Source organism: Heptranchias perlo, chromosome 2, assembly GCF_035084215.1.
Source record: "Heptranchias perlo isolate sHepPer1 chromosome 2, sHepPer1.hap1, whole genome shotgun sequence".
NCBI classification, from domain to species: Eukaryota; Metazoa; Chordata; class Chondrichthyes; order Hexanchiformes; family Hexanchidae; genus Heptranchias; species Heptranchias perlo.
This window is the reverse complement of record NC_090326.1, coordinates 126636906-126659928: the sequence shown is the minus strand read 5'-3', so window position 1 is coordinate 126659928 and position 23023 is coordinate 126636906. Positions and strand designations below refer to the sequence as shown.

General features: G+C 45.8%; 1 protein-coding gene across 1 annotated transcript in view; it reads right to left on the bottom strand.

Moving 5' to 3' along the window:
• malrd1 (MAM and LDL receptor class A domain containing 1) overlaps positions 1-23023 on the bottom strand; it is a 397527-nt gene that overhangs the window by 181028 nt on the left and 193476 nt on the right. The window contains exon 26 of the mRNA XM_068007090.1: positions 15880-16125. Coding sequence (XP_067863191.1) covers positions 15880-16125 — 246 coding nt within the window. The remainder of the gene's footprint in view (positions 1-15879; positions 16126-23023) is intronic.

Here is a 23023-nt window from a genome sequence, read left to right as displayed (position 1 = left end):
CGGTCCCAACTCACCCACTTCTGGGTTTAACCCAGGCAGGTTTGTCGGTGTATGGAGAGCAGACACCGAGACGTCCCGCCTCCACTTAAAGCTGGCGGGCCGATTCGTAACAGGACAATGTACCTCATTAAGATACTTGAAGCACTTAATATTTTGTGTACCTGTTCGGGTTTCCCATCGCTTCCGATTCACGTCAGGTGAAAGCAGGCGGGAAGGGACGGATCCATGAATGACTTTATTGCACTGCTTGTTGGCTCGGAAGAACAAGTGGGCTTCATACAGGCCCAACAGGCCCAAGCCGACAGGAACTCCTCAATCGGCCGCCCCAACCCCCCACCCCTGATCTCTGTTGCTGGCTGATCCCCCCCTCTGATCTCCATTGTTGGCTGACCCCCCCCGCCGATGATGTCCACCCCCACCCCCCCTCCCCTTCCCCCCCCCCACCATATCTGATGTTTTCAAAGCCCGATGATCTGTCTATCCCTCCTGCCCCCCTCACTCATTTGCAGCTCCTTTCACTGCCGACAGGCAGTCAGCCTGTCAATCTGGCTGCCTGGAACGTGAGAAACCCAAAAGCTCAAATACTCACCTCCAATTGAGTTGCGATCGCAGATTGCGATGCACTCAATTCCCTTTCAGTTTCCCCACGTGAATATCTGCAAACATGTGGGGCACTCGGTTCCGAGTAAAAATTACGCCCATAATCTCCACTATTTCCTTCCATTCATTTTACATTTTATAGAATCAGCTTTATTAAGTCAACAGGTTTAACTTTAAACTTGTATTGTGTGTTTTTTTGCAAAAGAGAATCATTTAGTTATTTCAAAAATAATTACTTAAAAAAAAACAAAGCATTTTTTATTTGATGTAAAAACAGAAAATGCTGCAAATACTGAGCAAGTCAGGCAGCATCTGTGGAGAAAGAAAAAGAGTTCATGGGCACGATTTTAAAAGAAATCTGCAGATGCGTTGGGGCCGAGGGGGGCAAACAAAATCGTGATTTTGAGGAGTGGGCAGGAGTCCCGGCTCCAACCCGCCGAAGAACACGGACAACCCAGAGTCATCTGGGTGAGCGCCCCATTCCCGAACCCAGAAGTCCTGCCGGCAATTAAAGCCAACGGGACAATATTTAAAGCAGCAATTCAACTAGATAAAGTCTTAAAAAAATCCATAAATCCAATTAACAGTGAAGGCAAGCGATTTCAACATTGCCTCAACGTGTTTCCTGTGCTGTGTGAAACACGGCATTGGGAAGTAGTCGGGTTTCAGCCGGCAGCCATGTGGACATTTAAATCCCTGTCTGACAGATGGGGATAAAAGGTGAGTTATTGCAGCAGGGCACTCAGTTCTCTCAGACAAACTTATGGCTGCAGGATCGTTGTGTTGACTGAAAATTCTTTGTTTCCACTCAGAATTCTTCTGTTTACATATATTTACCAACTTTTCGGACCCCCTCAAACTGACACCATCAGGATGGGGAGGCGCCATAGCTGCATTCACCGAGGACGAGGAACATCACCGTCCTCGCCAGGCACGGCGTGCACTTCCGCCACGTGGAGCTCCACAACACAGTGCTGCGCCACAGGGACCTGCACAAGAGAACAGAGGGCAACAACAGAGGGAGCGACATCGCAGGAGGCACTACCCTCGTGAGAGGGTCTACAGTCCAAGGCTCAACTTCCTGGACCTTTCTGAGGAGCAGTGCATATGGAGGCTCAGAGTGAGTCGCCAGGTGGTTGCAGACATCTGCAGTCTCCTTCATGCCGAGCTGCTCCCGGCTGGGTCTGGTAGCATCTCATTACCCGTCGCTGTTAAAGTGACCACTGCCCTCAACTTCTTCGCCTCTGGATCATTCCAGGGTGCTGCCGATGACATTGCCGGGGTCTCTCAGTCGTCTGCCCACAAGTGCATAAGGCAAGTCATCGACAGCTTGTTCTGCAGGGCCTCGTAATAAGTCAACTTCCCCATGGATGACCTCAGCCAGACGGAGAGGGCAGTGGGATTCCACTCTGTGGCTGGCTTCTCACGTGTACAGGGTGCAATCGATTGCATGCAGATAGCAATCCGAGCACCTCCACACGAGCCAGGACAGCTCATCAATAGAAAGGGGTATCACTCCATCAACACTCAGCCTGTTTGTGACCACCACAAAAGATTCCTTCATGTGAGTGAGATTCCGTGGCAGCTGCCATGATTCATTCATTCTGAGGGAATCCAACATCCCAGACCTCTTCCATCCACCAAACAGCCATAAGGGCTGGCTCCTCGGGGACAAGGGTTACCCCCTGCACACGTGGCTGAAGACACCTCTGAGGAACCCCATCACCGAGCAACAGCATCGATACAATGACAACCACATCACCACCAGGTCTGTAATTGAACATGCGATGGGACTGCTGAAGATGCGATTTTGGTGCCTTGATCATTCTGGGGGAACGTTTCAATACACACCATCGAGAGTAGGTCGCATTATAGTAGTGTGTTGTGTCCTGCACAACATGGCGCAACAGAGAGGGGTGCCGGTTGGTGAGGCCTCATGCCCTCATCCAGCATCCACATCTGCAATGAACATTGAGGAGGAGGAGAAGCAGCAGGAGCAGCAGCAGGAGGAGGAGGAGGAGAACGAACCCATGGGCAGAGCAACGGCTCACCTGGCTGTTCGTGAGGCCAAGGAGTCACTCATATGTGAACGGTTCTCATAAGATCACAGAGTGAGAATAGTCCAGTCCTCACATCACCTGGATAGAGCAGTGCCAACACCAGCCCCACCCACCTCCCCACCGTACAAAACAGTCCTGCAACTACACATACACACACTGTAGAGTCACTCACTGGGTGGCATCAAATGTTGCCGTTCATGATGAAGCACATGAAAGGGCGCTATCACAAAAGGCAGTCAAGAATGGGCAAGATGTGGCAGTAGTGGTGAGAATGATAACATTTAATCTGATTTTAACAAAAAACAAATATAAATGAAAAACGTGACAATCTGTCAGTCACCCTTCTGCATACCCTTCATGATCACAAATCCTTGGCCTTTCTCTTCCTACTACTTCTACGTGGTGCTTCCCCTGTGGCTATAGCAGAGGTAGTGGCAGGTTGCTCATGTCCATGCCCGGACTGCTAAGATGCTTTCGGCCGATGCTCTCTGGGTTTTGGAGCCCGTGAGGGCCTCTCCAAAGACTGCTCCACCTGCACCTGTGCAGGAGCTGGCTCAGCCGCCTAGAGAGGAGGCAGCATTACGGGTACTGGTTGAGAGGGGGTCAACGGGTGAGACGTAGGAGCGTTTTGAGTGGCGTCCCCACTTCCAAGTCCTCTTTTGCCATCATCCCTCTCCTGGACCAGGCCCACATCACTCCTACCACCCTGCTGGACAACAGTTTGGAGGACAAGTATGATGCCTTGGAAGCCCAGTTGTAAAGTTTCTGTCTGCCTGTTCAAGGCGGCAGAATGTTGATCACCTTGAGTCCGAACGGCCGTTGTCAGGTTCCGAATGGGCTCATTTCTGAGCCGTGCTTGAAGCTCAATGGAGGCTAGCCTTCTCTCCATCGCAGACATTCCCGCATTTACCTGCGACACTATCTCAGACATTTCCGCAGTTACGTACAACACTATCTCAGACAGTTCTTCATGTCCCTGTGACACTATCTCAGAGATTCCCTCCCGTACCTGTGCCCCATTCCACTACTGCAGGAGTTGGACTCCTCCATCCTCTGCGCTATTGTGCAGAGTGCGCATGGCACCTGTTCCAGTACCTCGCAAATGTGTTGCTGTCCCTTGATCATTCTCCTTTTAAAGGATGGCCCCCAGGTTTCAGCATCTGCGTCCAGCTGTGCAGAGCCTGGAGAGGAATGCACCCACCAACATGCTCTCTCTACAGCTACCCCTGCTACCAGTGTCTGCTCATGCTCACTTGTGTGTGGTGACTCACAGGGTGCCAACCCAATTAACTGACTACTAGGACCCACTGAGGTGTGAGTATCTGCACTGGTGGATGGCTCACTAAGATGTGACAGTGCACCCTCAGAGGCCGGGAGCTCCTCGGAGGAATTGCCCTCTCCCATCATTGCGGTTGTTGAAGGACCTGTAAGAGAACAGAAGGTAATATTAAGCATCATCACAGATGTGTCATGTTGCGATGAGCATACTGAGGTGTTCAACATGCCAATCACTGTTAACATCAGTTCATGTTGTGTGTGATGAATGTTAAAGTTGTGTTTGTGGGGTGCCAGTCTCAACGTCCCCAACGGACAGGCACTCGAGGGTGTGGCTGATCTGCAGGGCCTCCTCCTCCACCTCTCAAAGGACCATTATTTGTTGTGGCCCCCCTCCAGTCCTTGCCTTTTATATTTTGCACTCTCTTCTCCTAGAAGTGGAGAAAGTGCAAACGTGTGAGTGAGTGATGGTGAAGTGGTCAGCCGATGAATGTGTTGCTTTGGGTGAGACTGACCATGAACGAGGTGCATCAGAGGGTGAGTATGAGACAGAGACATCACATTGGATCAGGATTGGGGTGAATGGTAGTGGTAGGGTCACAAATGGGGAGGTGAGGAAGTGCTGAAGAAGTGAAGGTAAGTTGACGATGAGCCTTAAATGGGTGTGAGGAGTGATGTGACAGAGTAGTCTTGGCAGTGCAGAATGAGTTGAGGTGGGAGGGCTTCACGTGGAATACGGATTGCAGGACAATCAGTAAGTGTACTCACTTTTGCTGACCTAGTTAGGTCATTGAAACGCTTCCTGCACTGGACCCAGGTGCGGGATATGTTGCTCCTGCTGGTGACGTCCTCTCCCACCTCGAGCCAGGCCTTCTTGGTGGCAGAGGCAGGGCACTTCCTCCTGTCGACTGGTAATATAGTTCCCTCCTCCTCCTCACCCCGACCAGCAGCATCTCAAGTGAGGTGTCATTGAATCTTGGAGCAGCCTTGCTCCTGTGCTGCTCCATTGTGTCTTATTGCTCCTTGATCCAGCAAAATCCATTGGAGCAATGGCCCTTTAAATCTAGACGCTGCAGCTGACAGCCTGTGATGCGGGTGCGCAGTCCGCCCGCTGCGCAGCTTGCGGAAACAAGCCGGAAACATGATTAAAGGCCACCAATTAAGTTGCGATCGCATGGGGAACGGTAAGTTTTTATTATTCGTGTTTGCCGCACGCCCATTGACCCCCTCCCCCGCTACCATCCCACCGCCTTATTAAAATTGTGCCCAATGTTTCAGGTCGATGACCTTTCGTCAGAACTGGGCCATTCTGAAGAAAGGTCTTCGACCTGAAACGTTAACTCTGTTTCTTTCTCCACAGATGCTGCCTGACTTGTTCAGTATTTCCATCATTTTTTGTTTTTATTTCAGATTTCCAGCCTTTGCAGTATTTTGCTTTTGCATTAGATACATTTGTCCTACATTACCACTTTGCAGTGAACTCAGTATAGAACTTTCTAGGAGGTAATATTCATTATTTCATTCAGTGCATCAACTGTGCTGTGATTCTAAGGGACGCCTTTAACATCAATGCTGGAGATGTATTAGTGCTACTGCACCAAGTGGCTGGGATTGTCTGTTGTTCTACTGCTTCATTAAGGAAAGAAATGTGATTACTGTCATACTGCTGCAACCACAATAAAAATTGTTCCGGATTGTTATTTTAAGTGGTTATTAAAAAAAACTACTGGAAGCCCTTCAAATGCCCTTCGATGCTTTTGCATTTCCCTTAATAGGCCATTCTGTACCGTAGCCAAATTGAAGCTATTCCTTTAGTATAAAATTATACAAGAAAGGAGGTAGTCAGAAGCCTTATTAGTTTTATGGCCAAATTATACTGCGTTTTTTCTTATTGATGGTAGCCTAGCAAGGGCGATACAGCCATAGCCAACGTATTGTCCTTGAAACTGTCACTGCTCTGTTAGTGTGATACAGTGTTGAAACTTCCACAACTTGCCCATCCTAGCATTACTTACAGGTCTGCTGTAAGTAAATAAACTAATTTATTTTATTGCCACAAGCTGAGGAATCCTCAATGTTTCTATAAAGATCAACACTTAGCAAGGCAAAGGCCTTTTTGCCTTATTTCCCATCATATTTTTAAGCACAGGAGGAAAACTGGAAGAAAGGTCCATTAGCACTAACTCACAGCCTTTCTCACCGATTTACACATAATTCTTTCTCCACTAAAGTTCTCAAAGAGAGGAAAATATGGGCCTTTGTCTGCAAGCTAAGCCCCAAACTTTCCTGGGCTAGCTTTCCCCCCCTGATACAATTAAGTACTCCTGCTGTGGAAGAATATTTTTCTCACACCTCTGATGATTATCTTTAGATATTCCCATTGATTTTAGCTCGATTAGTACTTTTTGTAATGTGGACCTTGTCAAAAGCCTCTGGAAGTCCAAATAAACTCCATTGTCAGGACGAGGTTAAATGCTATCGGGCTACAATTGATGACATAGGACTCCGATTAGCATTTACACATGAGGCTCCCACCTGAGTCTGGCAGGCGCCTCATCTGCAGACAAAATCAATGGCGTTAAAATCGGAAATCAATGGGAAATGGAGCCCTTCCATTCCCATTGAGCGGGAAGAGTTAAAATTCCCCTCTACAGTACAAAGATTCTTACGACATTGAACACGACAGGTGTTAGATTTGTCAAACTTATGTCCTCCAGTTCTGTGTTCAGACTACTCAACAACAACTTGCATTGATATTGTGCCTTTAACATAGAAAAAATTGTCTCAAGGCGCATCACAGAGGCATAAAGAAAAAATGGATGCCCTGCCAAAGAAGGAGATATTAGGAAGGGTGACCAAAAGTTGAGGTGGGTTTTAAGGAGGGTCTTAAAGAAGGAGAGGGAGACGGAAAGGTGGAGAACTTTATGGAGGGAATTCCAGAGCGGGCAGATGAAGGCACGACTGCCAATGGTGGGGTGAAGGGAGTGGGGGATGCACAAAAGGCCAGAGTCAGAGGAATGGAGAATTCAGGGGAAGGCAAGTTTTAGGACGGGAGAGGGTTACAGACATGGGGAAGGGGAAGAGGCCATTATTAAAACACAAAGTTGAGAATTTTAAATTTGAGGTATTGGGAGACTGGTACCCAATTTAGTTCTGTGAGTTGTGATAGGTGAACAGGACTTGGTTCAGAATAGGATATGGGCAGCAGAGTTTTGGATGAGCTGAAGTTGACGAAGGCTGACGAATGGAAGATTGGCCAAGGGAGCATTGGAATAGTCAAGTCTGGAGGTGACAAAGGCGTGGATGAGGGTTTCAGAAGCAGATGGGCTGAGATATGGATAGAGGCAGATTTATTTTCTAGAAAATTGTACTGTACTTACAGAAAAAATAACAAATTATGAGGGGCATTGTAGAAAGCCAAAAATGTACATTATCCATCCTTGTATACAGAGGAACCTGCCCAGGTGAATTCAGATATAGTGAAACTATTTATAATGCATACATCCAATATCGCAATTCCTATGCTATGCACCTGAAAGACACCTATGTTATTGTGAAACTGTCACCCACTCATTACTTTGTTCCATTTTTCAGTGCGTAAAGTGCACGTCACAGATCAATGGAAATGTGCTGTCAATCAAAAAGCACACATTCTACGTGCACTGTGTGATACTTTTAATTAAGCTTTTGAAAAATATACAATCCTTTGCAACCACAGGTAGCAGTCAATTTCGCAATCACCGTCCAATTTAGAAAATAGATGGCGATTCATACTAAGGCCTAGCTCATAGCCTGAAGCGACAAGCAATGCAACACTTTCTCTGGACCAGGGAATTGTTAAGAATCAGCCAACAAACTGGACACTTCCACATGAGGTGGGGACACTATAATTGATGTAAGTGTCCACAGATTGGGAGGAGAAAAATCAGTCAAGTTTCCACCTGCTGATCAATGCGCAATGAGCCGTGATCAGGATCAAGGGATATGGGGATCGGGCAGGAAAGTGGAGTTGAGGTCGAAGATCAGCCATGATCTGATTGAATGGCGGAGCAGGCTCGAGGGGCTGTGTGGCCTTCTCCTGCTCCTATTTCTTATGTTCTTATGTGGGATCCTGATGTAGGTTCAGCTGTGAAGTCCCACGGTTGAGTAACGAGCTGACACTCACTGACCTGGCTCACACCTGAAGAACAAGAAGCCAGCGGGTTGTTGAAGACCATGGAACTGGAGCCAAGCAAAAGATGAGGGGAAAAGGACAGAAGAAAATTGAAAAAAATATTAAATAACAACAACCTGGGACATATAAAACAGTAATAATTTGGAATTCAAGGTATTTACCACACGAATAGTGTCTTCTCTGAAATACTGCACATTATCAGGACCATTCTGTACTGATGTGTGAAAGCAACAGCTTCTCATGCAAATTATTGTTTCTGAGATGAAGTATAGCAGAACCATAAAAGAGATCCAGCTAATTGAATACAGGAGTTGGGATGTCTTGTTGAAGTTGTACAAGACATTAGTAAGGCCACACTTGGAATACTGTGTACAGTTCTGGTCACCCTATTATAGAAAAGATATTATTAAACTAGAAAGAGTGCAGAAAAGATTTACTAGGTTGCTACCGGGACTTGATGGTTTGACTTATAGGGAGAGGTTGGATAGACTGAGACTTTTTTCCCTGGAGAGTAGGAGGTTTAGGGGTGATCTTATAGAAGTGTATAAAATAATGAGGGGCATAGATAAGGTAGATAGTCAAAATCTTTTCCCAAAGGTAGGGGAGTCTATAACGAGGGGGCATAGATTTAAGGTGAGAGGGGAGAGATACAAAAGGGTCCAGGGGGGAAATTTTTTCACTCAAAGGGTGGTGAGTGTCTGGAACGAGCTGCCAGAGGCAGTAGTAGAGGCGGGTACAATTTTGTCTTTTAAAAAGCATTTGGACAGTTACATGGGTAAGATGGGTATAGAGGGATATGGGCCAAGTGCAGGCAATTGGGACTAGCTTAGTGGTATAAACTGGGCGACATGGACATGTTGGGCCGAAGGGCCTGTTTCCATGTTGTAAACTTCTATGATTCTATTCTATGAAAAGTGCATGCTGACATAAGAGCATGCTTCAACAGGCAGGTCATGGCTGCATTAGCGAGCTCCATGTTGCTTAGGTTGCAGAGTCAAGCAGCTGCTGCTAAAGCTCTTCACCTCCAACTGTTGGGGCCACCATTCGATAAGGCAAGGCGTGTGTCCATGCTCTGGTCAGGAGGATGGTAGCAGCGCTCTGTGCTATTAAGCTGTATAATTTTAGTTGGTTAAACTCTAGCAGTACTCCTGCAGTCACTTAGGGATTCCTAATGACTGTGCCAATCTATGCATAAGCTCTCTAGACTTAGGTAAGTGGTGAAGTCCATATAGGGTGAATCATTTTGGGTCATTCTTGTGGACCTAATCGTACCCAGATACACAGCAGGATTAGTAGAGGCCTGAGAGTGGGCTCTCCACCTGCCCCTTTGATCACGTGGCATAAGGGTTAAGAGGAAGTGGAAAGGCAGAAAGCATAACTACACTTAGCTGCACTTACACTGAATGATTAGTTATTCAGACAAGTTGCCTGAACCTTAACTGGAGCCTTTTCCTGCCACGTTGTTTTTACCAGAAAAATGATGGAGTTGACTGTAACCAGAAAGCAGATTATTGTACCTAGCTCCTGATTTTAAACGCAACGCAGAACATCTCGATGCAGACATCACCTGCCTGTTTCTGTGCTGGTGAATGCAATGTCTGCTAAACAGCTAGCACAGTAATCAGTTGTTTATACATTCAGCACACAATCTACTCTATCCTCAGGACTCAAAGCAGGTGGATCATGGCTGTAATGGGAGATTCTCTAATGCTTCTAATATTAAATATTTCGTAAGGCAATCTTTAATCTACTTGATTTTATTTTTTTTGTTTTGGTTAACTGCATGTCTGATATGTGCAGAAGCCATTAGCATGTTTAAGAATCTCCAAAACAAGTTCCTCTTTGCCCTCTCCCTATATGGACTTCACCACTTACCTAAGTCTAGAGAGCTTATGCATAGATTGGCACAGTCATTAGGAATCCCTAAGTGACTGCAGGAGTACTGCTAGAGTTTAACCAACTAAAATTATACAGCTTAATAGCACAGAGCGCTGCTACCATCCTCCTGACCAGAGCATGGACACACACCATGCCTTATCGAATGGTGGCCCCAACAGTTGGAGGTGAAGAGCTTTAGCAGCAGCTGCTTGACTCTGCAACCTAAGCAACATGGAGCTCGCTAATGCAGCCATGACCTGCCTGTTGAAGCATGCTCTTATGTCAGCATGCACTTTTCTCACTGACACAGGAGCACATTTCAAGGGCGAGCTTGCCACTGCATCATAAGCCTCTGCCTTGCATTAGGTGAGGAACATTTAATCATCTTTCTTATTCTAATTATCAGACCCCCAGAGGGATATTTCAGACAGCTGTTTATATTATACAAAACACCGAAGCAGAAATTAGTTTGCTATAATTGGCTTACATTGTATCTTAAAAAGCAGGTCTACAATTCAGTATGTTGTTCAACTACTAGTTGCTCATTTGATGGAGTTTGTGGCAGAGGCAGAAAAATGGTGAGGTGTGCCGTAGTAGTAAAAATAAATATTGAGGCAATTTCTTTTGGTTGAGGGATGAATTCGTTCACGCTCAAGAATGGGCACGCTGGGGTCGGGGGGTGGGCAGGGATCATTCCTGTGCCTGAATAGATAATTCTGAGGCGCACCTAATATTGGGCCTCATTATAGTTGAAGGTAAGTCCTTAAAAGGGACCGGGAGAGGGATGAACGGGAGAGGAGGGGCGACTGGGAGGGATTGAGGAAGAAGGCAGTGGCCGGGATCGGGGAGGGTGGTGGTGGCCGGGATCGGAGAGGGTGGTGGTGACACAGATCGAGGGGTGGGACGGGGGGTTGTTGAGCTGTCGTCAGCTGCAGCCCACAGTTTGAATATGGAGAAGCACTGCTGCACCTCCCAGCTCTACATTCAGGTAAATATTTTGAACAAACTTACCTATTTGGTGATGGCCTGTAGCAATCCCTTTAAGAATCACCTGTTAGGTTACATGTGGACCTGTTTTCTCTGAATGCTGCCGGCACTGGTGCTGGCTGCCTCAGAACAAACCAATGTGGCAGAGTGGGGCTCATTGCAGATGTTAGGTCTCATATTTGCACATGCAAAGAAGACAACACCTGTTTCAGGCACGGGGCCTGGACAGCTTTTTTTTGCCTATACCAATATGGCAGGCGGTGAACTTCTGCCTCATAAAACGGGCGCCACACTATCGAATTTATAGGCTATATTTATTGGCTTTTGAAAATTCTATGAAAATTTTGTTGGGTTGAGAATTAATTTGGCAATATTTAAGTTGAAATCATTTTCATTTTGGTTTCATGAGTAGTAATCTACTCAAAACATGGGGTGAAACTTTCTTTGTTCAATAGTAGAGGTAAAAACAATGATAAGAAAATCATATCTAATTTTGCTTACCAAAAAATATCTTTGAGCTTGGCTATTGATTTGCATTTCCCATCGCCAGTTATCATATCAAACCAAACCTTCTATGCTGTATTTACATTTTTCATTTCATTAATTATTATGATCTGATATGAAAGGAAGTAGATCGGTGGATGTTCATAGAGGCATTGTCATTATTGTGAGGAAGAACAGTCAGACATCATTTTTTGTTACGGAGACATTCCAAAGAAATGGCTCATATTTTTCTGGCATGACAAGTAGTGGCATAAATTGTGCCATCACATCAAGGGGGAAAAATCCGCTAAGGGTCCGCGATGCGCTACCGCGTGCCCGACGGACCCTATGCAGGCAGCACGTGAACGTCTTGCTGCCTGCTACGTACCACGAAATCTCCGTGCAGCCAGTGCAACCCTCGCTACTGAGAGGCTTCATGGAGAATGAGGAAGTTGGAAATGGGGTGTGCGCAGCGCATGTCATCAGCAGCCTGCACTACTTAAAGGTGCAGGCACATTTCAATTGGCAGGTGCACAGCTTCCCTGCAGGAGGTGAAGATGGCCATGAGAATAGCTGGACCTGCACGAGAGAGGGCTCCATGCTTCTCCGATGATGCTCTCGAGGCCCTGGTGGAAGGCGTGGACGGAAGGAGGCCCAGCATGTACCCGCAGGGTGGGCGGAGAGCCCCCACACTCCAGCTCCGCAGGCATTGGCAGGTTGTGGTGCAGGAAGTCAACGCTAGGAGCATTGCACCACGCACGTGGGTGCAGTGCCGGAAGAAGTTCAATGATTTGACACGAGTGGCCAAGGTGAGTGAATACAAATGTCAAGTGGCACATCCTACCAACTGCACCATTGCTCCACGCACGACACCTCCCGTCACCCAACCACCCACCAACAAACACTGCTCATCCATACGCAATGCGGCACTCGGCATGCTGCATCTCACTCGCACATAGTACCACACTTGCAGGCCACACAACTACCATTCACAAGTTACGCAAACTGGCAGCTATTTGACCAGGACAGGCACATCACCCACATACCTTGCATGACACTCACTGACACACTGTCCTCTGTCTTGCAGGAGATGGTGGCGTATAACACCCGGCAGCAGGAAGGACCTGAGGCTGGACGGGCACGTCTACACGTCCTCAATCCCCCTAGAGGAGATGGTGCTCCGGATCATTGGGTGGGCAGTCGCTGCAGCTGTCACAACGTGCCGCACTGGAGGTCCCGGTGAAGGGGGTCTCTGCACATCTAAAGCTCCTTCTCCTTTTCCACATCTCCCTCCTCCCATAATCTTTCTGACTCACGTCCTGCACATGCTGTCAGCACACACCTCTTACTCACTCCTCTCCTCAATCCACAACTCAACCTGTTTCCCTTTGGCATTGCAGATACCCAAGAATACGTGATGGTACCCTCCAAAGAGGAGGAGGAGGTCGTCACTGAAGCCACACCGTCACTCGATCTGACACTTGCTTCCACCAGCTCAGAGACTGACACTGCGCGTCCTTTAGAGGTTAGGTTAGAGGACGGATCTGCACAAGGTGAGACACTGAGCACAAACGCACATGTGCCAGCTCGCCGGAGGGCGAGGTCACTCACTAGTTCTGCTGCAGAGGAGTCAGATGAGGACTTCGATAGGCCAGGCTACAGAAGAAGGCTGATGGGCGTACACCAACAAATGCTTGGGGCACTGGAAAGCCTGCCAGAAAGCCTGCGCACAATGAGAAGGGGCATGGAGGAGTCCAGCTCCAGCTTGGTTCGGGGCTTTGTGCAGAGCTTGGAGCCCATCCTTTCCAACATGGAACGGGTGGTCACCTCCATCAGCACACCCGTGGAACCCACCATGATGCAGCGTCTGATGACTGATGTCACAGCATCCATTGCAGCACAAACATCTGCCATCCAAGATCTGACTGCTGCCTTGGAAGCTCAGACTGTGCTATCGTGGGTCTGGGGACCACTGTGGAACGGGGCTTCCAGGGCATCACAGCACTTCAGCAATCCGTTCTCCAGCTGATCACCGGGATTGCTGAGACGTCATCCCGGGAGGGTGGCAGTGGCGCCATGGCAGTCAGACCTGCTGTCCTCTCTCAGGATGACAGCCTTCCTGCTCCCACCCCTGCCACTTCGCCAGTGCCCCTGTTGTTGCCTGTCGGCCAGCCAGGCCAGACTGCTGCAGCCCATGCTGAGATGGTGCAGTCTGAAGCCGGGCCCTCCTGGCCCAGAGCTGCTCGAGGTCGTCCTCCAAGGCCATCTACACTCTCCTCCATTGAAGGCCAGCAGCCTCCCACCACCCATGCTCCAGCCACTGGGGAAGCACCTCGTAGGAGCACTAGGATAGGTAAAGGCACACGGACAACAGGCACTAAGGGAATGCACAAGGGTGAATAGTTCTGTTATGTTTGTATAATTTCATTTAATCATCGATAAATGAGACTTTGATTTTGCATTTGGTGGTGGTTTCTATTTATGCAATGTGTAATCAGATAGAGGGCAATTTGATTGTCTTGTGGGAGCGGAAAGGTGGAGCGTGTAGGACTGTTGGTGAGTTGGGGGATGTAGTTCAAATTAATGATAGCGGGCACGGGTCAGGCGAACACACAGAGCCCTTGCAGACAAGGCGTGTGATTCCTGTTGCACCCTTGCGACTTCCTCCACTTTCTCTTCCGGCTCCACCCCCTCCTCCTCCTCAGCCTCTTCCTCCTCCTGCTCCTCCACCTCTTCCTCCTCAACCTCTGGCTCAGGGTCTTCTGCAATGATTAGTGGCAAAGGTTGGTCCCTCATGATGGTGAGGTTGTGCAGCATGCAGCAGACCACCACAAATCTGCCCACCCACTCAGGGGAGTACTGCAGGGCTCCTCCAGACCAGTCCAGGCAGCAGAAGCGTTGTTTGAGGAGGCCTGTGGTGTGCTCCATGACATTGCATGTGGCAGCATGGCTCTCATTATAGACCTGCTGTGCATGTGTGCGTGGATTCCTGACCAGTGTCATGAGCCATGTTGTGAGGGGATAGCCCTTGTCGCCTAGTAGCCAGCCTTTAACTTGCCGAGTTGGTTGAAAGATGGCTGGCACGTTGGACTGCCGCATGACGAAGGCATTGTGACTACTCCCAGGTTAGCAGGCATTGACCTCCGTGATCCAATGCATGTGGTCGCACACCAGCTGCACGTTGATGAAGACGGCTGAGTTGATGTGCGGGGCACGCAGGGCAATATGTGTGCAGTCAATGGCACCCTGCACCATGGGGAAACCAGCAATGCGGGCGAACCCCAATGCTCCCTCGTTCTGATTGTCTCTATTGAGAGGGAAGGTGATGAACCTGTTCCTCATGTGGTACAGTGCTTGTGTGACCTCCCTTATGCAGCAGTGCACTGCATACTGCGAGATGTTGCACATGTCGCCAGCAGAGGCCTGAAATGATCCTGAGCCGTAGAAATTCAGTGCCACGGTGACCTTCACAGCCACAGGCAATGCTGTCCTCGCCCTGCTCTGAGGCTGCAGTTGTGGCCGCACCAGTTAATAGATCTCGGTGACGGCTTCCTTGGTGAACCTCAGGCTTCAGATGCAATCCTCCTCGGTCATGTTGAGGTAAGAGAATTGATCTCGGAAGGCCCTCATCGGGTAGGGCCTCTTGCTCAGTTCCCTGCGCCTCCTCGACCTCCGTCTCCTCGCAGCTTGACCTGCTGGGCGTGGCCTCTCTGCATGCTCCCAGTCATAATCAATGCCCAACGGGAGCCCTAGCAGACCGCCCATGGTTGGCAGGAATGTTGTTCAACCATGGTTGTAACTTTATGACCTGTAAGGCAGTACCTGCCAAAGCACTCTCAAAAGTAGTGTAGGAACTCTCAATAAGAATAGGGAACTTCAAAAAACACTTGCTACTCCTCCAGCAGCCAGAAGCAATGATCCAGCAACTAACCTGCAACAACTGCATGGCCCCTTTAAATAGCGCTGGTGGTGGTGGGGGCGGGGGGGTGTCCTTCAGGCACTGTAAGACATGTTTAGATGGTCGGGGTTAAAACTGTGCGTTGAGTTGAGCGTTAACGTCCAAAATGGTGTCTATCACTATAAATCAACGTTGCACACTGATTGCATGCATTTTCTCCCCACTTTACATGCTTCCAGCGTTCGGTATTTGCGCATGCGCTAACTCCTATACCAAGATGGCGTCTGGCGCACGTCTCACATGAAATGTGCGTGCGCATCCAAGACGCCATGTTGGATGTCAGAGAGGCCGTGTAGCGCTGAAACAACGAGTGCTACACGGCCCAATTTAGCGCCCCAAGTGTTTGGCAAACATATGCAAAAGGTTTGCCAAACATTTTCAATAATGACAGGGGTCAAACAGTTATTTCCTTTCTTTTTGTACTACTATAGTATATTAGAATACCACATAGGTTACTGAGTTACCATTCGCATTTCCTAGGCTCTGATCTTTTGCAGGCCGTAGACTCCGAAGTGAACCCTGTCCCAAGATCCAATCAAAGTTATCTGCCAGGGAATTTTTCCAACCACACTGTCCGGTCTCAAAGGTGCAGGACATTCCACATTCTTTCTCATCTGTATCGTCACTGCAGTCATTTACAAAATCACAACTCTGTTCTGGTTGGTAACAATTTCCATTCCGGCATTCTATATAACCGTGTGGGCAGGATCCTGCAAAAGAAAAGAATTTCCCATGAATAAGTTTAAAGAGGTTCTAAAGGAATCACTGAAGTGTCACTTCCAGTCAGTTAATTCCTTTAAATAGATAGTGGTCTGTGGTAGTCTTTGGTGGAGGCTGGTCCCACTGAAACATTTATTATCGACTCAGAGCTCTTTATTCCATTGAATGCTTTCAACAAAGGGAAATTGCTAAAGGAAAATTCTTGTTTGCGGTGATATCTTTTAAAACTTCTCACCACAGCATTTTCTTTATTGTGTACACATATCATGACATAAAATATGTACTGTGACATAAAAAAACGTAAGATTCCGAACTGCTAACTCAATTATTTCACTTCATTATGAAATGTTATAATGACCCATTTAGACTAAACAAACTTGGCTTGCAATTTTTAATTTCATAGAAATTAAAGGGGCAACAACGACAGGAAATTCTGCTTGCCACCCACAAATTTGCAATATAACCAAACTGCCCTCCTCGGCAACGCTTAAAATGGTAGGATCCTCTAGTTTACCACAACAGTGAGTTTGGATGAGTTGAAGGTTTAATATCAACCTACTGGTACATCACCAAAGTGAGCACTTGCCCTAAGCAGGAAGCATTGTCAGGCTTTTTGATTACAGAGTAAAAAACAGCCGAGCCTGTTTCAGTCCTCACCTAATGTCGACACTTTCCAGCAAACTTCAATGTTCAGTGATCAGGTGTATGGCTTTTAGTTGATTTTAAGGTTTTCTATCCTTGGGGCACAGAGGTTAATCTTAGAGTTCCTACTGGCACCCCAGCTGAAATCAACTAACTCAGTATATACAGCGCATGAAACCTGGGACCTTCCTCATCTGTAAGGCAACACCATGTTGTGCGCTTACTCACAAATGTTACGTTTTTATTGTACTCTCTGAAGGAGGATCCAATAAGTTCCATGTACATTTTTTTGAGGGTCTGAGACCCAAAGATCATCCTGGGGGAGGTGGAGAATTTTGCCTCTTGGTGTCTTCAGGTTATCCCCAGGATTCCCGCAAACCCTCAGGTCCACGGAGAGTCCCAGTACTAGCCCCAATGCCAGATTTCTTCAGGCATCCCTCCACTGGAGCACATCACAGACTAACAATCAGGAAAGTGAGATGGGAAACCAGGAACACCCCTCCTGCCACCCCTCCTGATTAGCACAGGTCTGCACCTACTCTAATTGCAGGCCAAGTGACACGAGATCGTGGGGAAATATAGTGAGGGCAGACACATGATATAATAAGTCTCTGCCTTCTAGCCACAACAAAGAGGAAACTTTCCCCATATAAATTATGTACATTTTAAAAATAAAAATTATTGATCATTTCTTAATGTTCTTGAACATTTCAATGTTTTGATCATTTTAATTGAGTTTTTGCAGGCTCAATAGCATATCAAGTTTCTCAGGTCATTCGACATTTCCATTTTCTCAATCTCATTAGAACATAAGAAATATGAGCAGGAGTAGGCCATACGGCCCCTTGAGTCTGCTCCATCATTCAATAAGATCATGGCTGATCTACCTCAACTCCACTTTCCCGCCCAATCTCCATATCCTTTGATTCCATTACAGTCAAAAATCTATCGATCTCAGCCTTGAATATATTCAATGACTGAGCATCCACAGCCCACTGGGGTAGAGAATTCCAAAGATTCATGACCCTCTGAGTGAAGAAATTCCTCCTCGTCTCAGTTCTAAATGTCTGACCCCTTATCCTGAGTCGATAATCCCTAGTTCTGGGCTCTCCAGCCAGGGGAAATATCCTCTCAGCATCTACCCTGTCAAGCCCTCTTAGAATCTTCTATTTTTCAATGAGATCACCTCTCATTCTTCTAACCTCCAGAGAGTATAGACCCATTCTACTCAATCTTTCTTCATAGGACAACCCTCTCATCCCAGGAATCAATCTAGTGAACCTTTGTTGCACTGCCTCTAGAGCAAGTATATCCTAAGGAGACCAAAACTGCACACAGTATTCCAGGTGTGGTCTCACCAAGGCCCTGTATAATTACAGCAAGTCTTCAGCCTCCTTGCAATAAAGTCCAACATACCATTTGCCTTCCTAATTGCTTGCTGCATCTGCATGTTAACTTTCTGTATTTTGTGTACAAGGACACCCAAATGCCTCTGTACGCCAACATTTAATAGTTTCTCACCATTTAAAAAATATTCTGTTTTTCTATTTTTCTTACCAAAGTGAATAACCTCACATTTCCCTATATTATACTCCATCTCCCACCATCTTGCCCATTCACTTAGCCTGTTGATATACCTTTGCATCCTCCTCACAGCTTACCTTCCCACCTAGCTTTGTAGTATTAGCAAACTTGGATACATTATACTCGGTCATTAATATAGATTGTAAATAGCTGAGGCCCAAGCACTGATCCCTGCGGCACTCCACTAGTTACAGCCTGCCAACCTGAAAATGACCCGTTTATTCCTACTCTCTGTTTTCCATCCGTTAATCAATCCTCAATTGATGTTAATATTTTACCCCAATCCCATGAGCCCTAATCTTGACCCTGTTTTCTCTCTCCCTCCTTTCTTGAATAGCGGGGTTACTTTGCTACCTTCCAATCCATGGGGACCATTCTGGAATCTAGGGAATTCTGGAAGATCAAAACCAATGCATCCACTATCTCTGCAACCATCTCCTTTAAAACCCTAGGATGTAGGCCATCAGGTCCAGGGCATTTGTCGGCTTTTAGTCCCATTCATTTCTCCATTACTTTTTCTTTACTAATATTAATTACTTTAAGTTCCTCCCTCTCATTAGACCCTTGGCTCTCCACTATTTTCGATATGTTTTTTGTGCTTTCGATTATGAAGACAGATACAAAATATTTGTTTAATGACTCTGCCATTTCCTTATTCCCCATTATAATTTCTCCTGTCTCTGTCTCTAAGGGAACCATGTTTACTTTCGCTAATCTCTTCCTTTTTGTATACTTGTAGAAGCTCTTACAATCTGTTTTTATATTTCTTGCTAGTTTACTCTCATATTCAATTTTCTCCCTCTTTATCAGTTTCTTGGTTATCCTTTGCTGATCTCTAAAATCTCCCAATCCTCAGGCTTACTACTCCTTTTGGCAACATTGTAAACCTCTTCTTTTAATCTAATACTATCCTTAACTTCTCTAGTTAGCCACGGTTGGATCACTTTTCCTGTGGAGTTTGTATTCCTCAAGGGTATGTATATTCGTTGGGAATTATGAATTATTGCTTTAAATGTTCACCATTGTTTATCTATCATCATATCTTTTAATCTAATTTCCCAATTTATCTTAGCCAACTCGCCCCTCATATCTACGTAAATGGCTTTGTTTAAATTTAAGACCCTAGTTTCGGACTTAACTACATCACTCTCAAACTCAATATGAAAGTCTATCATATTATGATCATTCTTCCCCAGAGTTTCCTTTATTATAAGATTACTAATTAATCCTGTCTCATTACACAATACTAGACCTAAAATAACCTGTTCCTAGTTGGTTCTTCGATATATTGTTAGAGAAAACTGTCTCGGATGCATTCCATGAACTCGTTCTCCAAACTACTTTTGCTAATTTGGTTTGCCCAGTCCATATGACGATTATTATTATTGCATTATCCTTCTCACATGCTCCTCTAATTTCCTGATTTATATTCTGTCCAACATTATAACTACTGTTAGGGGGCCTGTAAAGTACACCCACCAGTATTGTCTGTCCCTTGTTATTTCTTAACTCCACCCACACTGATTCTACATCCTGATTTCCTGAGTTAAGATCCTTTCTCACTACTGCCTTTATCTCATCCTTTATTATCAGTGATACCCCTTCCTCCGTCCCCTCTTCTTTTCCATTTTGCCTATCTTTTCTAAAAGTCAAATACCATGGACTACTTAGTTCCCAACCTTGGTCAACCTGCATCCTCATCTCAGTAGTGGAGACTCCTCTCCAGTTTTAAAGTGTACAATATCTTAATGCATAACAAATATACATGTACAAACATATCAAAATATCCATTTTTTGCTGCACAAATTTAAATATTTGTAATAGTATCTATTTTGCCAATCTTGAGTTTCCATCTATTGAGGAGATAATGCTAAAAACAATGATCCAAAACTTGTTCATAATTAGTTTAAAATTAGGCTTGGAAATATTAGCTGTAATTTTACAATTGGACAATCTACTGCATGATACTAGCAGTCAAATTTACACAGTAGGACACAATCAGCTCCGTGCATCCTCCATAACCATATGAACATGGATCAAAATTGCTTCTGAATATAATCTTTAAAAATAGCATTGGTAGAATACTGGTGGTAGACTCATTCCACAATCAATTTAGATATTGTTGCCATGTTACAGCTTAGAGTGCTCTAAACATTACCACATTGTCATCTTCATTGATGGGATATTAGTTGGAGTTTAATATATTTCTAATGCTTTTAGATGTTTTTAATTACATTATTTTTTTAGTCGATACTACAACTGAAGAAAAAGAGATAGCCATACATCTAACCAAAACCTCCTCCATACTATGTGCTGAAATTACCACCTTCCTTTAGAGAATTAAAAATGCTGCTGTTTTGTGACCCTCAGCATGTGTCACTGCTTGAATTGACTACTCTTCCCAGCAACAGATTTCTAATAGCTTATTCATGAAAGCATACAACCTTACATGGTCAATGCCAATCTCTGTCAGGCTCTTCATGAGGGGGTTTTACTGTTGTTATTTTGCTTCACTTTATTTGGGGTTTACAAATCATCTAGAGCTCAGTATAATCTGAAAAATGCCTCTTTCAACATTCCCCCCACAGCAATAATTATTCAACCTTTCCTTAGAATGTTTCATGAAGAATGAAACTGAATTCAATAATGCCAAGACGGAAGGCACTGCGAAAGTTGTTCTTTGCAGTCTAATTACCATCAACAACAGTAACACAATTTGCACAGGAGTATGTCAAACCCGCATATTTTTACACAAATGCCTCTCTTGTCTATAAAATGAAATCTTGTTCTTTTGAGAACAGTTTAATTGGATGAATACTGCGAAGGTCTCCTGAGATCTTAACTCCTCCCAGCCTGCAGCTAATTTTCATTCATTTGGAATATTAACATTTCGTTTATCACAGTTCTCAATACGTTGGAGTGGCCCAGATGGACATGTAAAGCGGCACCAACCTCTCCACTCACACTGATTCTACTTTACTGACCTCCTTAAGGAAAAAAGATTACCCCACAATATTAGAAAAACAACAACCAGTGTAAACAGAATCGTTACCAATGTCAGTAAAATACAGTTTGTTTTGCTACGAGTTAGATGCTCTAGAATACGTGGAAAAATATTACCATTGTATAAAACATATAGTGTAAACCCACTATTTTAGCATTCATTGCTCCTTGGTTAACTGGCAGAAAAACAGTGAATGTTAAACCTCAATGGGATTTTGGGATTTGTTCACATAAATAGACTTGCTAAGCCATAACTAAGTTCTTTTCAAGTTGAGTGCAGGATATTTAGTTACTTATGGAGGATGAATTTCTGTGGGGGTTCTGCTGCTGATCCATCATAATCTTGGTGGAAGAGTCACGGACACCCTGGAAAAACAGAGTAAATACCATTTACACTGCTTTTCCGGGGCTCCTCCACCAAAGTTACAACAGCTAATCAGGAGAAGCCCTATGGACTTTCATTCCCATGATCTTATAACCACATCTATTTATAGTAAATATTAGAAGTCTTGCATCTGCATATACTTCCTGTTTTGCAACACTTATTTCTTGTCATGTTACATTTTTGACATCACACTTTGTTGATTGGCTCAAAGTAAAACAGTAACATCCGAGAGGCCAAAGATAACCCGTGCTCTTCCTCTTCACTGCTAACTGCTAACTGCCTCCTTAAACCCTCTCCCTTATCCCTTAAACCCTCCCCTCTAACAAAACTGTAAAATGTGGAAGGAACTGAAGAATCTTTTTGTCACCAAGATCAAGACCATTCCTTCTGCTTCTGCTATTTTCCTCCTTTTTCTTACCTCCTGACAACCTTCTCCACACTCCCTTTCCCACCCTAGCCCTTTCTTTCTAGCTTCTCCCCTCTCCCCCTCCCATCCTCTCCAAGCTTATTTTGTTCATGAGACCCACTACCTGCTCCCTCAACTCCATTTCCAAACTGCTGATGACCCAACTCCCCTTCCTGGCTCCTATGCTAGTTGACACTGTAAGTAGTTCCCACTTGTTGGTCACTGATCCCTGTCCTTTCAAAGCCACCGTCATCACACCCCTCCTTCAAAATAAACATCTTAAATCTTTCTGACCTCACTAACTGTCAACCACCTCCCCTTGACATTCAACGACATTACCATCGCCGAATCCCCCACCATCAACATCCTGGGGGTCACCATTGACCAGAAACTTAACTGGACCAGCCACATAAATACTGTGGCTACAAGAGCAGGTCAGAGGCTGGGTATTCTCCGGCGAGTGACTCACCTCCTGACTCCCCAAAGCCTTTCCACCATCTACAAGGCACAAGTCAGGAGTGTGATGGAATACTCTCCATTTGCCTGGATGAGTGCAGTTCCAACAACACTCAAGAAACTCGACACCATCCAGGACAAAGCAGCCCGCTTGATTGGCACCCCATCCACCATCCTAAACATTCACTCCCTCCACCTCCGGCGCACTGTGGCTGCAGTGTGTACCATCCACAGGATGCACTGCAGCAACTCGCCAAGGCTTCTTCAACAGCACCGCCCAAATCTGCGACCTCTACCACCTAGAAGGACAAGAGCAGCAGGCACATGGGAACAACACCACCTGCACGTTCCCTCCAAGTCACACACTTGGAAATATATCGCCGTTCCTTCATCGTCGCTGGGTCAAAATCCT